The sequence below is a fragment of the Pongo pygmaeus genome, chromosome 8, assembly GCF_028885625.2.
Source record: "Pongo pygmaeus isolate AG05252 chromosome 8, NHGRI_mPonPyg2-v2.0_pri, whole genome shotgun sequence".
In the NCBI taxonomy this organism is placed as follows: domain Eukaryota; kingdom Metazoa; phylum Chordata; class Mammalia; order Primates; family Hominidae; genus Pongo; species Pongo pygmaeus.
In genome coordinates this window covers 123,421,569-123,436,722 of record NC_072381.2, presented here as the reverse complement: position 1 = coordinate 123,436,722, position 15,154 = coordinate 123,421,569, and the positions used below count along the sequence as shown (strand labels likewise).

The window sequence follows — 15,154 nt, the reverse complement described above, 5'->3', positions numbered from 1 at the left end:
TTACCGTTCATCCTATATTCTTCTGAATAAACTGAAGGAAGGCACCCGAGTAACTACCTCAGCTGTTTTTGATTTTGATTCTGAATTTTCCATGAGATGAAAACTCTATATAACAAAAAAAGATGGCATGTCATTTTTTTAAGTTAGATTTTTTCCCTCAGTGTAGATACATATTAAAAAGAAATGTATTACAATAAATTACTATATTTCCAAATTTTCTCATTATTTTTAGGCAAACAATAATTGCATACAAATTCTGAATAAAGGAATATCACATTGCATCTTATGTGTTCTGCAATATGCACTCATAGAAAATCATTATAGTAACAAAACCAGCTGCATGTAATAGAAAGCAAATGATTTACAATGTTACTGTGAGAAACTACTTTATTTCATATTATCATAAAAAGAACAGAGCTGAATGTTTGCATGACAAACAGAAAAATCCAGAAATTCCAAATGCAACTCAGTTTTTTAAAATTTAAATAGGTATTAATGTGGAAGGTGATTTGAAAAGCCTTCCACTCTAGAGCATATTAGCAATTATAATTTGCAAGGTCATTATTAGTCCAACAATTGAAAGAAAAAAATCTACGAACATTAATATAGAAAAAATGGAGTGATATGTGCTTCTATCATACAACATCTATGTTATAAGAGCTTATACTTAGTGATTTTGAACACTATATTTCATTTAAACTGAGAAGTAGAATGTATTTTTGTTCTTAAATGAAGATTGACCCTGAAATTTGAACCACATCAGAAGCTTTCAATGACTGTGTTTTAATATGTTTTATATGTCAGTCATCACATCTGCCTACCACAGCTCCATTCACATGAACTGGTCCCGCCCACATCCCTAAGTCAAGGGAAATCCTATGCAGATCTCAGAGCCCTAGCTCTCTCTCTCCACCCAACCACAGGTCACAGAGCCAGAGCTGCTATGATATGTCCTGTCTCAAGAAAAGCTGATGCTTCCTCTCAATCATGGAAGTTAAGGCTAAAAGCTGTAAGTCAGTGCCACAAGAAATCCTGGCAAGAAGAAGGAGCCTTAAGAGGAGGAAGCAGAACAGGAGTAGGCAGGGGCTGGGAGGGAGAACCAAAATACAGAGTACTAGGTGACAGTGAGGAGATGGAGACATAGGGAGAAGGAGCCAGGCGCGTCAGGAGTGGATTACCTGTATAAGCCGTGAATTCCTGCTGCCAAGACCCCTCAAACTCCTGCTAAACTCCAGGACACCTAGCCCAGGACTGACTCCTAGGCTTAAATATCCATGAAATTCCATACCTCTAATTTTGCTCCACATATATCAATATAACAAAACCATTCTAAGCAAATTAACTGGTATGAGTCTCAGGTTCCTGCAGCCAAAGAATATATAAATTATATACATATGTATAAAATTCAACATATTAACTATATATGCCTATAACATAATAATTAGTATATAGTGTTTGATTATGTTATATATTTATGAATTATATTTATAATAGTATACAATGTATACCACAATGTATTTATGTTTCTAAGAAGTTTATAATACTAAACATAGAAATTACATATAGTATGTTAATATTACATATTATGTGTATAAAATTTTAGGTTATTATATATATCACAAAACCAGAGAAAAGTTCCAAGACTCAAATATTTATGCCTGAAGTCCCAGCTTCAAATCCCTTGTTCCAGCTATTAAATTAGGAGTGCTCTTTAGCGATCATGCTTTTTGGAGAAGCAGCTCATTCAAGTTATCTAATAAATTTTATAGTGGATGCACTGAATGAATAGAAAATATATTTTAAATATAATTGAAAAAAATACATTAAATAAGCATAGTAAGCCAGCTTTGGGGTTAAGTCTTTACTACTTATCACCATGTATTATAATGACGCTAAACTATAATATACCAAATATTACAATAGAACAGGCCATCAATCCAAACCTTGGAGTTCTCCTAAGATGTCCTGCTTTATAAATGTAAACACTCATTTTACCTAATCCATAAAAAAATAAGCGACGAACTGTGTGAGGTGCTGCTAATTGGCCAAATAAGATATGGACTGTGACAATGTGTAGCCGTAGAGGGGTGACAACAAGAATCTGATTGATGTATGTTCGAGAGAAAAAGAGCAGAAAGAGAAAGTAAGTATGAACAAGTCTTTCATTCAGTAAGTTTTGCTCTAAAAAGAAACAGAAAGGTAGCTGGAGGAGGTACAGGGGTGTATGTGCAAGTTAAGTTTTTTTTTTAATATGAGAAATACTAGATAATATTTGTTTGTTGATGACATTGATCCAGTAGAGAAGAAAACGACTGAAGATACAGGAGGGAGAAAGGATAATGGCAGATGCAAAATCCTTGAGAAGACAAGAAGAGATGAAGTCCATTACCTGAGTCCTCAGAGGGGAACACAGATGGGTGATCTACTGTAACAGGAGAGGAGAGGTAGGGCAAGTAGTGGGGCACCTTCATGAACTATATTTTTATTAGTTCATCTCAAATTTGCATTAATTTTACAAGCTGCTACACCACAAAATCAATGTCTACTGCAGTGAGAATCAACCAAGATCCTGTATCTTTTCCCTGTATGTTGTTGGTAGGTCACCCAACCAAAATGCTCTTAATTTTTAAGACCAAGTTCACTAAGGACATCACTTCAGGTTTATGTTAATGCATCTGGAACATTTAGTCCTAATGTACCACCACAAGCTAATCATAAAGGGGACCCAAGACCATCTCATCACATCATAGAAGGCTCCTCAAACCCTTGGGCTCTGGCCATGACCTCACTTTGCTTACAATGTAGGTAGCAGGTACAGTATTTCAGGCTGTATACTCAGATGATAGGCAAGAACTGTAACTCTATTTCCCTGTTACTCAACATAATCTCTATTTTGATTCCCTTAGTTCTACTCTTGTCAAAATGTATCGAGAAAATGTCATATCTGCATAAATTCAGGTTTTTTAACTCAGGTAAAATTTCCATCTCCCTATCCTTCTCCCTGAGACCAAAACTGAGTTCTAAACGCTGGACTGAAATTGAGGCCCCAGGGAGAAGCCCAGGAGGGTCTATGGCTGTCAGCATTGACTCCTATTAGCAAGTCATATGAAGTAATAGGTGTAGGTCCTATCATGGCCAGTCCCTGGTTCTTTATCCATGTATACTCTGAATTTTCCCAATCCCAACCTGGAGGACCCTAGTCTATCAGCCCTCTCTCAGTCATTTTCTCACCTTCCAGGGGGAAATGAAATTTTTGGAGGTTCTCAGGTACCTCTCTGATGGCAGGAGGCTCAGGGAGTTGCCTGTATCAAGACCGTCTTGGCCTTGAGTCCCCCTGCTCTGCTATTCTACTGCTACTGTTGCTGCTCCAAACCAATGTGGTGCATGGGATTAGGGAGCTCTGGGACTTTGCTTACTTTCAAGGTCCTTGAGAAACAAGATGCAAGTGACATTTACTTTTAGATGCCAAAATTTATCTGGATGGTCTATCATCAATTTGCCCAGCTCCCATGCTCAACAAGTGGGGAGGTGAGTGGAAAGATCTTGGAGACATTCCACCTGTCCAACTATCTTGATCTTCTTTACAAGCTCGCTATCCTTCACTTTGTCCAGTGAAATCCTTGTGTAGTGTAGGTCTTTCATTAATTGCATTCTTCCCCAATTTTTTCTTTACTGCATAAATTTTGGCTTTTGTTATATCTTCCCCTATTGTCTACTTTGAAATGGAAAAGCTGAGAAGTGACTCTGTTGCATGCCTTGGCCTCGCTTCTCTGGAGCAGTTAGTCTAGCTCTCCTAGCTACTGCCTGAAACTAGGCAGAAGGTCATAAGTAGGCCAGCAATTACTAGGAATAAGAAAAACATAAGTTATTATCAAGATATTATCAACCTTGCAACCACATGAGCTTGTTAAGGCATGTTTTTCCAAGAAGGCACTAGGTTTGCCATTGCACAATACATTTAAATTTAGTCTGTTTTATTAATACAGTATATTGTCCTGTAATAATCAATTTGACTCATCACATAATTTATCTGCATATATTTATCTTAACTATCAAATTTTTATTTATCCTTCACATGTTCCTTAGCTTATAAAGTTGAGTTGGATTTAACGTAATTTGAATGATGGTAAATTAGAATTCTCTTGCTTTTAAATGTTCCACTGTTATTTTAAGTAACTTTTGATGCTAGAAGAAAAAAGTGTGCATGCTAATAGGTATACATTTAATAGATACAAGACTAAAACCATAATAAAATTTCATATTTGTAAAATTCTTTACAGTTTACAAAATGATTTTACATGTGTTATTGTGTTTTATTCTCTAGCAAGTGTCTACTGTAGGTTGAGTTAGTGGGTAAGTCTTGATCTCCTGAATGAAAACTCAACGTTTTTCCACAAGGATCAGACTATTAGCATTTTGACATTTGGTTATGAAGGCAGAAGAGTTCAGTGATATCCTAGGTCACCCTTTGTCCATGCATAAAGCTTATTAATATATTTCAATTTCTCTGCAGTTTATGGAGGCCAAACACCACAGTATATGTTGCTGCTCATCGAGTATGTCATGCGGCACAAAATAGATCAATTATCTTTTGCTTGTCTCTGTGCTTTCACTGAAGCAGTGTTAGGACCTGGCATCATGTCAAGGATGCTCTGATAATGCTTAAAGCCAACTGAAGTACAAGAGTTGTCCAAAGGATATGAAGGATCTGTTTTTCAAGTGTCCTGATGTGAGCAATGCCTAAAGAGAGTTCTCCCACAACCTCACCTTCTTTGTAACAGGATAGGAAAAAAAGTGGTAATGTGTGTATTGGCTGTAGCTTTATCTCCTTCAAATTAAATGAGATTGAGATGTTAATGAATGCAGTGTAAGGCAAGTCATCAGCAAATGTCAGCTATTATTATTATTAAAATTGAGATAACAGAGTTAACATTAGAGTAGCAAATGGAAGTCAGAATATATTGGTTAGCACCAAGGTGATAATATTGGGAGGTAGGGCCCCTGGCAAAGCCCTCTTGACTGGGATTAGCACTTTTATAAAAGAGACCCCAGAGAGCTGGCTCATTCCTTCTACCCTTGAGGACACAGTGCAGACTGTCATCTAGGAGGAAGAGAGCCCTCACTAGACAACCATTCTGCTGGTACTTTGGTCTTTGACTTCCCATCTCCAGACTTGTGAGAAATACATTTCTGTTGGAAGGAAGGAAGGAAGGAAAAGGAGGAGAAGGAGAAGGAGGAGGAGAAGGAGAAGAAGGGGAAGGGGAAGGGGAAGGGAAGGGAGGGGAAAGGGGAAAAGGGGAGGGGAAAGGAGGAGAGGGAGAGGAAAGGGAAGGAGAGTATGGATACACTGGTTAGCAGAATGTTTGTTGTAAGATTCACAGGACGTTATATTTTTGTTTTTAAATTTATCATAATTCTCTCTGAAGTGAAAATCTAGAATATTAAAATACTATCTGGTATATGATCTACTACATAAATTTCTAATTTTGCTACTTATAGGTATATAATGTAAGGAGCTATTTTTCTTCAACTCGAGGATCTGATTCATTTTTATAAAGTTGTTAAAATGATATCTAGAAAGTCATTATTGAATTTTAAAAGAAGGTTTGAAATACTATTAAGGGCTTATTCTATGTTACTTTTGTTTAGAAAAAGAGTGTCCAATAACATTGAGTTTGGCTTGAAACAAAAATAACTCAGGGTCTCCATTGCTGGGTTACAGGGGCACCTGCCTCAGCTCAGGATCCTTAATTATTTGGTGAGGAACAGTCCAGACCAACTGCTGTGTAGCCTTTGCCTTCAGATAGGAGGAAAGTAAGTACTTGGAAAAAAAGGGACACATCATCAAGCCAACAGCAACAAGCACCTTTTGAGTACTTCCTATGTATCAGGCCCTCTCTGCACTTTTACCTGATTCCCCTATTTAATCTTCCCAACAACCCACTTTGCAGATGAGGAAACCTAAATTTGGAAGGTTTACACAATTTGCCCAAGGTCACACTGTTATTAGTGCCCGGGGACAAAAATCTACCACAGGGTGAATACTCAACAGTGTTCAGTGTCTCCATCCAAGGAACTTTGCAGCAAATCTTGTTTCAGAAAGCGTTACAAGCCCTTAATTCCTGAGGTGCCTAATTCAGAAGACTTCACTTTTACAAAGCTAGCTTGCTCCATTTTTTTTTTTCCAATTTCCAAGTGTAGACAGAAAGGAAAATGAAGACCATCGAAATTATAAAGGTGATCTGGGCAAAACCTACCTTAGAAATTCATGCAACACATTTCTTACTCGGAATAGGGTTCTTTGAAAAACTTCCTGAATTTTCCTGTGTTAAAAGAACACAGTTATAGGCATAAATTGCACAATCCATATACCTTCTCATCTTGCATAAACTTGATTTAAAAAAAAACAGTAAAATGCAGTTTCTCATTGATTTGAATTTACCGGGAAGCCACTCTGGATAACCCAAGATCCAAGTTTGGAGAGAGAAGAAATGTAAAATTCACTGTTTTCTGGAAGAGGACTTTAAGTTGCTCAAGGTCATATACAACATTAGTTTAAGCCAGAAGATTTCTGTCCACTATACTACATAATTCCTGAAAGGAGGTATCTCCTTTAGGTATACATTGCTAAGCAACATCTCATGCTCAGTTTTGGCTATGCAGATCAGCCATGATCATTCCAATAACCAGAAAATGATTATAATACATACTGGCAACAGTTCTTCCCTATATTACAACCTATAGGTGCACTGAAGGCGACCTAACCCAGAATGTGTAAAAGATAAGCACACAGTTCTAAGCCCAAAGTGCTTTTATGATCAGATATCCAGATGGACTAAAATATTGTTCAGGTCAGTTGAAAGCTGCTTTAGGAGAAATGTTTAAAATCTGGCCCTGGAACAAGAAGAGTTGGATCTATCCCTCAAAATGTCATTTTCCCCCAGGCTTTGTATCAAACACACAAAATATAACAAATGAAACAAAACACAACAAAAGTCCTTTACTTTTTTTAACATAGATCAAATAAGTAGAAAGGCAGAGAACACTAGATCTCACATGTAGGAAAAAACCACCACCACCAAATGTTTTTGCCAGCCGCCCACCAGTTTAATGCTCTCTAAATGAATGTATTTCCAGAAATATTATCCCAGAAATTTTATGGATTCCAGGCTATCCTAAATACTATAATTTGAATCTGCTATTCTTTGTTTAAAAAATATCCCTGTCTTGGATTTTAACTGAACATAAAAAATTTAGCAGATGTTTACAAAGTACAAATATGATAAGTTTATATAACTCTGCTCATCATTGCTTGCAGGAATAATCAAAATTCTTCAGCCCTTACTAACCCGCACCTAAATCTGTAGAAGCAGCGATGCTCTGGAAGATTTCCAAAAGACTCATGATGATGAGACAATTGAAATTTGAAGACAAATACCAAAGTAGTCACAAAATCCTCTTCCAATAGCAATAATCTCTGCTTCTCAGTAAATATAATAAAAGGAATTTGAGAATTCTGGATTTGGAAGGGGTCCCTGAGGCACAGACAGAATATGGCTTGCCAGGTCTATAACTCCTTAGTTTGTAGAACCAGGATTAGAATTCAAGTCTAATACTCAGGCCCATGGGTGTTCCATACTCTCATTCACAAACTCCCAATAATTTCATCGTCAATTATCAAAAAAAATCCCTGCATATGTGCATAGGAGACACATATAGATGTTTATGCCGCATTGTTTATGATAATTGAAAAAGTGGAAATAACTTAAATGTCCTTTGGAAGGAGAAAAGATCAAATGGGGCTTATTCATCTCACCCAATGCCATATACCAGTTAAAGTAAATCAATTCGTGTTCTATGCATTAATATGCATTTTGTTGTAGGAATAAAAATTATACAACAGAATACTATGATACTATGAAAAGGAAATCAAAAGATGTTCCCATACAAAATCTTCTTATATGCAAATGTGTATTTTGCTCCATAAATTCTTACCAATCTCAGCATATTTTCACAGTTCAAAAAAGCTACAAATACTACAGATAGAAGTTATGTTTATTACTACAATTAAAAAGTTCAAGGCTGCTCAAAACCACTTGCACATACATGTAATTTCTTCCAAATCTTGAGCTGTTGGTGTCAATTGCCTCATGCAGAGCCTATTAATAAAACTTATATTTACTTGCTTTCTGTGATCATTAATTACCTTCATTTGGGAGACAGAGCTCTCAGGACATCTTGAAAAATAATTTTTTTCTCCTGAATTAGAGAATTCTTTATTAATATGTTACATAAAAAGGAAATCTGCTTTAGTATATTGATCAAATTCAGTTAGATAATTATAATGCAATTTGCTTCTTTGCGTTGTGGATATACTATGTAGCATCTTTAAATGTTAGAGGATCCTTTGGTGGCTGCTACAAAAGTCTCATTTTACAAGATGGCCCAAAGAAGAAAAATGACTTCCCTAAAGAGTAGCTAGCAATAGGCAGCCCTGGGATTAAGACCCAGGCTGCTGACTAGAGCTCTTTACACTACATACCATGTTACTTCTTGGGCATCACAAAATGTATCCACACACTGCCCAATCCCAGAAGAGAAATTGATCAGTCCAGCGATGAAAACAAAACAAAACAATCACCAAAAATCCCCAAATGCCAGTTCATTGCCATAACAATTTCAAGTCAATTTGCCAAATACTCTTTCACTTTTCAACCGGTTATGCGGAGATTGATCTATCTATCTATCTATCTATCTATCTATCATCTATCTATGTATCTCCAATATAACTCTGGGGCTTTGTCATATGTACATATATATGAATTTTACGTACATTTCAGTTGTGTATACATTTGAGGTGTGGTGTGTGTCTGAAGTCTAAAGACTGTAATGATACCTTGGGGAAGTTTCTTGTTGTCCTTATGTTTCTGAATCTCCATCTGGAAAATAATTAATATCCATTACATAATGTACATGGGAGCATTAACACCCTTGACCCAGTGGGCTATTTAAACATGAGAGCATTATCATTGTTCTGCAACAGATTTGCAAGATGTGATTTTAGAGATGCCTTTGTCCAAAGGGAAAATCTCCCCCAATGTCTGGAATAAGTCTCCTTATGGGACTCAAAGGGGCAACATGTAGTAAATATTTTCATCTGTGAAATCCTCTACTCCTGGGGAATAAATATTGACTATTTTAACTTTCTGGTCAAAGCATTCTTATTCATTGCTGTAGGCATTGTAACAGTTTAAAATTAGAATGTTCAGCATTTTCCTTCTAAAATATATTATTTTCCCAAGACTTTGATTTTGGAATTGTACCAAACATTTCCGGATGTATCATTAGTCATAGGATAATTTTTTAAAAAGTGACTCTCTTCAATTCTGGTATGCTGTCCTTACACACGCAATCCTTTCCTTTTTAAATTGTTGTCCATGTATATCTTAGAATTAGTAAAAATAATTTTTAAAACTGTAAAACAATAAACATTTTGGGAGAAGCACTTTGATCCCAGATCTTATGTAATTGCCATTATTTTTCACTATAAGCCAACCATATCTTTGACTCCACTGTCATGTTTTTATTCTCCTAATATAATCAAAAAAGGAAAACATTCTATAGGAAGTCATTTCCTTATTATAATGCAATCCCAGATTCTATTTAGCTCATTTGGTTTGTTTGTTTATTTGCTTTCCCCGGGGGCAAAAATATGTTATTTTATTATTCTGGCTTAAAAAATTTTAAGTCATAATTTCTGATTTCACCAGTAAAACTAAACAATTTTGGCTCTAGCCAGGTGTTGGGAAAACGCAAAAGAAATTTAGGTGCTACAGAAAGAGAGGTTAGTAATTCCAATTGTTCAGCTCTTGCCTTTAGAGTATTCTCCGCATTCTGTTGGAGTATGTTATTGCGTTGCTGTGAACTACTGCTGCCAACTTCTACCCTAGAGATGGCTATATTTCAGAGATGAGTGAAATTATATTTGTAAACAAGTTTATAATCATTAATAAAGCTTACCAAACAATTTAAGCTCTTCAGAAATACACATCCACTATTATAATTAATTTTCTATTGTTTAATTACAACCTTTAATAGAGACATGAAGACTTTTAAAAATGTATAAGAACTCTAAACTTAATTAAATTTGATTTCATGATGTTTATTTGGTTTTTGTAAGTTTCAGGTGTCAAATTATTTCTCCTTAGAGATCCTGGTGAAATTCCACCATTGACTCTTCCAACGTACTGTTTAAAAATCCCTAAGAATATTTCTCTTTAAAGTTGACAACTGTGCACTCTGGGATCCAGACGCTATATTCGCAGTATGATGATTTTGTTCTGTTTTCCACACATGGTCTTTTCATACACTGTCTCCCAGGGATGAAAAATTCTGCCTTGAATGAGAAGTTTTAAACCTTGCTTGAAAATAATAAACACGATACTTTACATGTTTATGACCATTTAAGTTAAAAAGCGTGCATTTACATGTATCATATTGTTTCACTCTCAAAATTAGTCTTGTAAAGGGAAAAAAGGCATTAAGTAATTCAATAAATTGTCTGCTGCATGCTAGCCACTATGAAGGGACTGCATGATAGACAAGGCAGTCCCAAAACTTAGAATTTCCTTGGGAAGGCAAGACACGAACAGAATTAATGGCAATAGGGCTAGTACGTAAGCGTCTCTTCCAATTGAGAAATAGAGGGGCAAAAGGAGATTTATGCGCCGTATTGTGCTAGGAAAGGCACATGTATTATCTCCTAAAACTCGAAACCCATGTTTGGGGCATGGTCTCCACATGATCTGCACAGTCTACCACAGTGTGAGTCCCCACGTGGGTCCTTTTGACGCTGAGCCCATAGAGTCGTAATGGAGTCTTAGACATGAGGTAGAACTGGCTTTTTTACTCGTGAAAACACTGAGGCTCATGAAGGTGAAATGACTTGGCCAAGGTCACACACACTGATAGCGGCAGAGGCGCGGCCGGAACCAGGTCTTCTGATGCCAGCTCAGTGCCTACCTACATCTCTACTCCCTGTGTTAGTTTTGGAAAACTATTTGCTTCCCTATCGCCCTTCGTCTGGGTGGGGGATGTCATTTTCAGTCAATTTACGGACTTTTCAGAAAGAGAAGGGTGGATAGGAGATTGGAGAAAAGTTTCCTTTCGGTCAGTGAAGAGGCCTGATTCGTTCCAACACCATTTATGGACCTGCTCGTGCCGGGCACTGGGCATCCAGGACACAGCGAAAACAGATTCCCTGCCCTCAAAGACGCCGTAGTTAGGGGCGTCTCCGGGTCTTTGATGACCTCCTCTCACGAGCGGTCCCCAGCCCTCCCCAGGGCTCACCTGCTGGCCTCTGCAGGTACCCACGTCCTAGGACCCGCCACTGGGCCAGGCCCAAGCAGCATCAAGCCCCGAGTCCCCGCCATTGCGCCTGCGTCGCGCGCCTCCAGTCGCCACGGCAACCAGGGAGGTGCTGACCCCTGACCTCGAGGCCCCGCCCCTTCACGTTCCCGAGACCAACATGGAGAAGGCCAACCCGGAAGTGCCGCCGCAGCCGCAAGCCGGGTGTTAGGAGCCGCCGGCCGGGCCAGGCCGAACCAAGCGCCCGCCGCCCTGCAGCCCGCGGCCCGCCCCGCGTCCCGCCGGCGCCGGGGCGGCCGCGTCCCCCGCCCTCCTCCACTCCACCCCTGGCTACCTGCTCCCGCCCGAGAGGAGGAGCTGAGGCAAGGGGGAGGAGGGGGAGGGAGAGGTTTGCGAGAGGGAGCGAGGCCGCGTTAGCCGCCGGCGGTTCGTATTACCGGGGTCGGGAGGAGGAGCCGGGCCGGGCTGGGCCTGCGGAAGAACGCTGGGCGGGCGGGAGGCGCGGAGGCAGCGGAGGCTGCTCGGCCGCAAGGAGGCAGGCGGGAGACCAGGGGTGCAGAATTGGGGCGGGGGGCTCCCTTCACCCCCGCAGCCCTCCGCCTGGGTCCGGGTGGCCAGGCCTCACGTGCCCGCAGGCCTGGGGAAGGTGGAGACAGGAGCAGGGGTCCGCGCAGAGGCCTGCACGGCGCGGCCAGGTGATGGTGGGCCTCTGTGTTTCTCCAGACGAAAGGGGACCCCCGGAGCGGCCGTGCCCCTGGGCTGCCCCCGCGAGGCGTTTTGACATCAGCCATAGGGAAGTCGGGGAGCCCTGAGCCTGCCTGTCTCCGTTAAGTGTCCTTAGTATGCAGTGATTAAGGAATTAGGCTCTCCCTCCGGGAGGGGCACTGCCTGTGCTTGTGAACTCGGGTGCAGAAAAGCAGGACAGGATGATGCTGTCCGAGCAAGCCCAAAAGTGGTTTCCAACCCACGTGCAGGTCACAGTGCTCCAAGCCAAAGATCTGAAGCCAAAAGGCAAAAGTGGTACCAATGACACATACACTATAATTCAGCTGGGCAAGGAAAAGTACTCCACCTCTGTAGCTGAGAAAACCCTTGAGCCAGTTTGGAAGGAGGAGGCCTCTTTCGAGCTACCTGGATTGCTAATGCAGGGAAGTCCAGAGAAATACATTCTTTTCCTTATAGTTATGCACAGGTCCCTGGTGGGTCTGGATAAATTTTTAGGGCAGGTGGCAATCAATCTCAATGACATCTTTGAGGACAAACAAAGAAGGAAAACAGAGTAAGTTATGTAATTTATTTTGAATTTGGGGGAGTTTATGTCTTATTTATGGTTTTTCTGTTCTTGGAAATTATCCGTATACTTCGGGCGTTGGTTTTTGGATTGAAATATGATCCAGTTTTAAGCACCATATTTGCATGAATCTGAAGTAAAAGTAGCGCTCGTGATGAAATTTTTTTAAATGGAATCATTAATGATCCCTTATTCTTTCTGTTAAACATCTGTCAAATAATTGAATATTTTGCGGTGGATTTTAAGTAAGTTAACATTGTTTCAGTATAAGAGGACTGGATCACAGTATTGACCAACTAGAACTTCATATAAATTGCTATGGATTTTAAACCTTGCAATTATCAATGAAATGGAAGATGAGAAATTAAATCTGGCAACGTAATGTTGATGTGTCGCACTTTGTAGCTGTCAAAAGATAAATTACCAGATTTATAACTCAGTATTTCATTTCAACGTTATAAACACAGCCTTTATTTTAGCTCAGCCATTTTTCAGGGTCAGTGCGCCTTGATGGGAGTCTATACCTGTTAGAAAAAAAAGAAGTTTTAAAAGTGTGTACAAACATCCTCAACTTCGAATGCACTAACATTTTCCTTTGAATTTGCAATTACATCAGAGTTATTGTATTCAGAATTGGTTTTCCAAAGCTATTGTGTTTAGACCATATTAAATGCTGTAGGATGGAGAGAATGATAAATTTTTGTGATGAAATGATTTGATGACATCTTCAGTGGTCTTTTCAGTATGACTTTTGAGCTTGAGTTAGATATATTTTAATTAAAAAAACCATAATATAAATTAACACTAGGATATTGTGTCTTAAATGGAAAAAAAATATGTTTTTAGAGATAGGTATACGCACCCCTTCCATAAACTTAAAAGGACATTATATTAATGAAATTAGTGGGAGAAAAATACTGGTTGAACTTCTAAGAGGACTTTCCATTTCCAAAATAGTGTTGATGTTTTGTTCAGTTATAACTGAATTTATTTACTCTTTAAAAAACTTTCTTATAACGATAGTTTTCTTGAAGTTTATGTTAATTATTTACATTTTAAAACGACTCTCTCTTGTTCTTTTCTGTACATTTCTACTCTCAGGCTTCTCTTGATTGGAGTTTTTTTGTTTCATTTTAAATCAGGTCTTAACCTAAGATTTAATATATGTGGAGTAAAAGTGTAGAGAGACCGGAAATATAGGAATGCAGGAGGAAAAATGGTACCATTTAATTGAGATGAAAATATTTTAGAAGGAGAGAAAAAGTTTTTAAGTGTAAAGTTTAATATATATCAATGATTTGAATAATAAAATTATTTGATACCTAAAGAGTGGCATTCAGTTTCCTCTGAGGGATTCTTTATTAAATTGAAAGTGAAAAATGGATAATTACCAAATAATCTGTTTCAAATTGCCAATTTTGGGTGACACTTAGTAAATATTTAACGTGTTTTGAATGTAAACTATTACGTATATTGCACCTTCAAACTCCTCACTTCATTTATAGTACTTTAATATTCATGGATCATGTATTTCAGGCCTTCTCTGAAACATAAATTTTCCTAGTGAAAGTAGGCCCAAATGTGAACCCAAGGAGTCTGAGGATGAAATAACTTTTTACAGTTTCTTCTTGTTTTACTCCTAGTCCTGGGCAACATCACAGTTACAATACATTTGGTATGAGCAATACTCTAATATTGTGGTCTCTCCTTATAGAAATTCTCTACTGGCTATTATATAAAATTGATTAGAACTTTAGGGGTAAAATGCTTTTAAATGTTATCAACAGGGTTTGTGATGTTATTGCATTCAAAGTGATTTTCATATGTTGTTAAACCCTTAACATTTTATTTGTGGATAAATGGGGACCATGTATTTGATGAGGTATCTTTATTGGTAATATTTCTAGTTTTTTAATATATTTAATAGCTTCCTTTTCTAGCACAGCTGTACCTGTGGCCCAGTAAGAGACAGACTTGAGCTGCTGGTATATTGCAAGAAAGATATTTAATATTCTGCCCATTGCTAAACTTTGTCAGCATATTCCCAAGTGCTTTTTAGAAAACTGTTTCGAGTGATGAGGACTACCAGCTGACTTAGAAATCCTATAAAACCGCTGGGTGTGACACTTTTTACATTTTGACACTGAAGACATATATTTACAGCTTGTCTTCCAGTTGTGTCATGATAGTTAAAGAAGTATGACAACTAAAATTATTACTTTACTTATTTTCTTACCTTGAAAATAAATGTCTTTTTTCTCTCTTAAGGAATGGGGAAAAAGGGTCTGAGCCAGAACCCTTTGAGCGGGCCTGGGAAGAGAACTTCTGTATCTCCTCCTTTAGAGGATGTCTGCATTGGTTCTGGCATGAGATTTAAAGAAATAATACAATGTTTAGTAATAGAATGTTAAAATCGTTGATGCTGTTGTGTAATATCCATTGATTTTTTACAATAGAAATAGGTGATGTTGACTTTTTTTTTAATGCTCATGAAAA

At 38.3% G+C, this 15,154-nt stretch overlaps 2 protein-coding genes across 9 annotated transcripts in view; one reads left to right on the top strand and one right to left on the bottom strand.

The window, feature by feature from the left end:
* The window catches only part of LOC129006063 (protein CASC2), a 155,184-nt gene extending 148,906 nt beyond the window's left edge, over positions 1 to 6,278 (bottom strand). Inside the window, exons 1-2 of one of the 2 annotated variants that reach the window (XM_063670319.1) lie at positions 6,258 to 6,278; positions 5 to 105 (exon numbers count right to left, since the gene is read on the bottom strand). The gene's annotated coding sequence lies outside the window, so the exon portion shown is untranslated. Of the gene's footprint in view, positions 1 to 4; positions 108 to 6,257 lie in introns of those variants that run through there. The other variant, XR_008491900.2, reaches the window with a different exon arrangement.
* A 5,232-nt stretch (positions 6,279 to 11,510) lies between these two features.
* The window catches only part of RAB11FIP2 (RAB11 family interacting protein 2), a 42,017-nt gene continuing 38,373 nt past the window's right edge, over positions 11,511 to 15,154 (top strand). For 4 of the 7 annotated variants that reach the window (XR_010127481.1, XM_063670317.1, XM_054435277.2 and 1 more), the window contains exon 1: positions 12,166 to 12,646. Coding sequence is in view for 6 of the 7 variants with exons in the window: in XM_063670317.1 (XP_063526387.1) it covers positions 12,294 to 12,646 (353 nt within the window). In the remaining variant the exon portion in view is untranslated. Of the gene's footprint in view, positions 12,647 to 15,154 lie in introns of all 7 variants that reach the window. The other 3 variants (XM_054435276.2, XM_054435275.2, XM_063670318.1) reach the window with 2 other exon arrangements.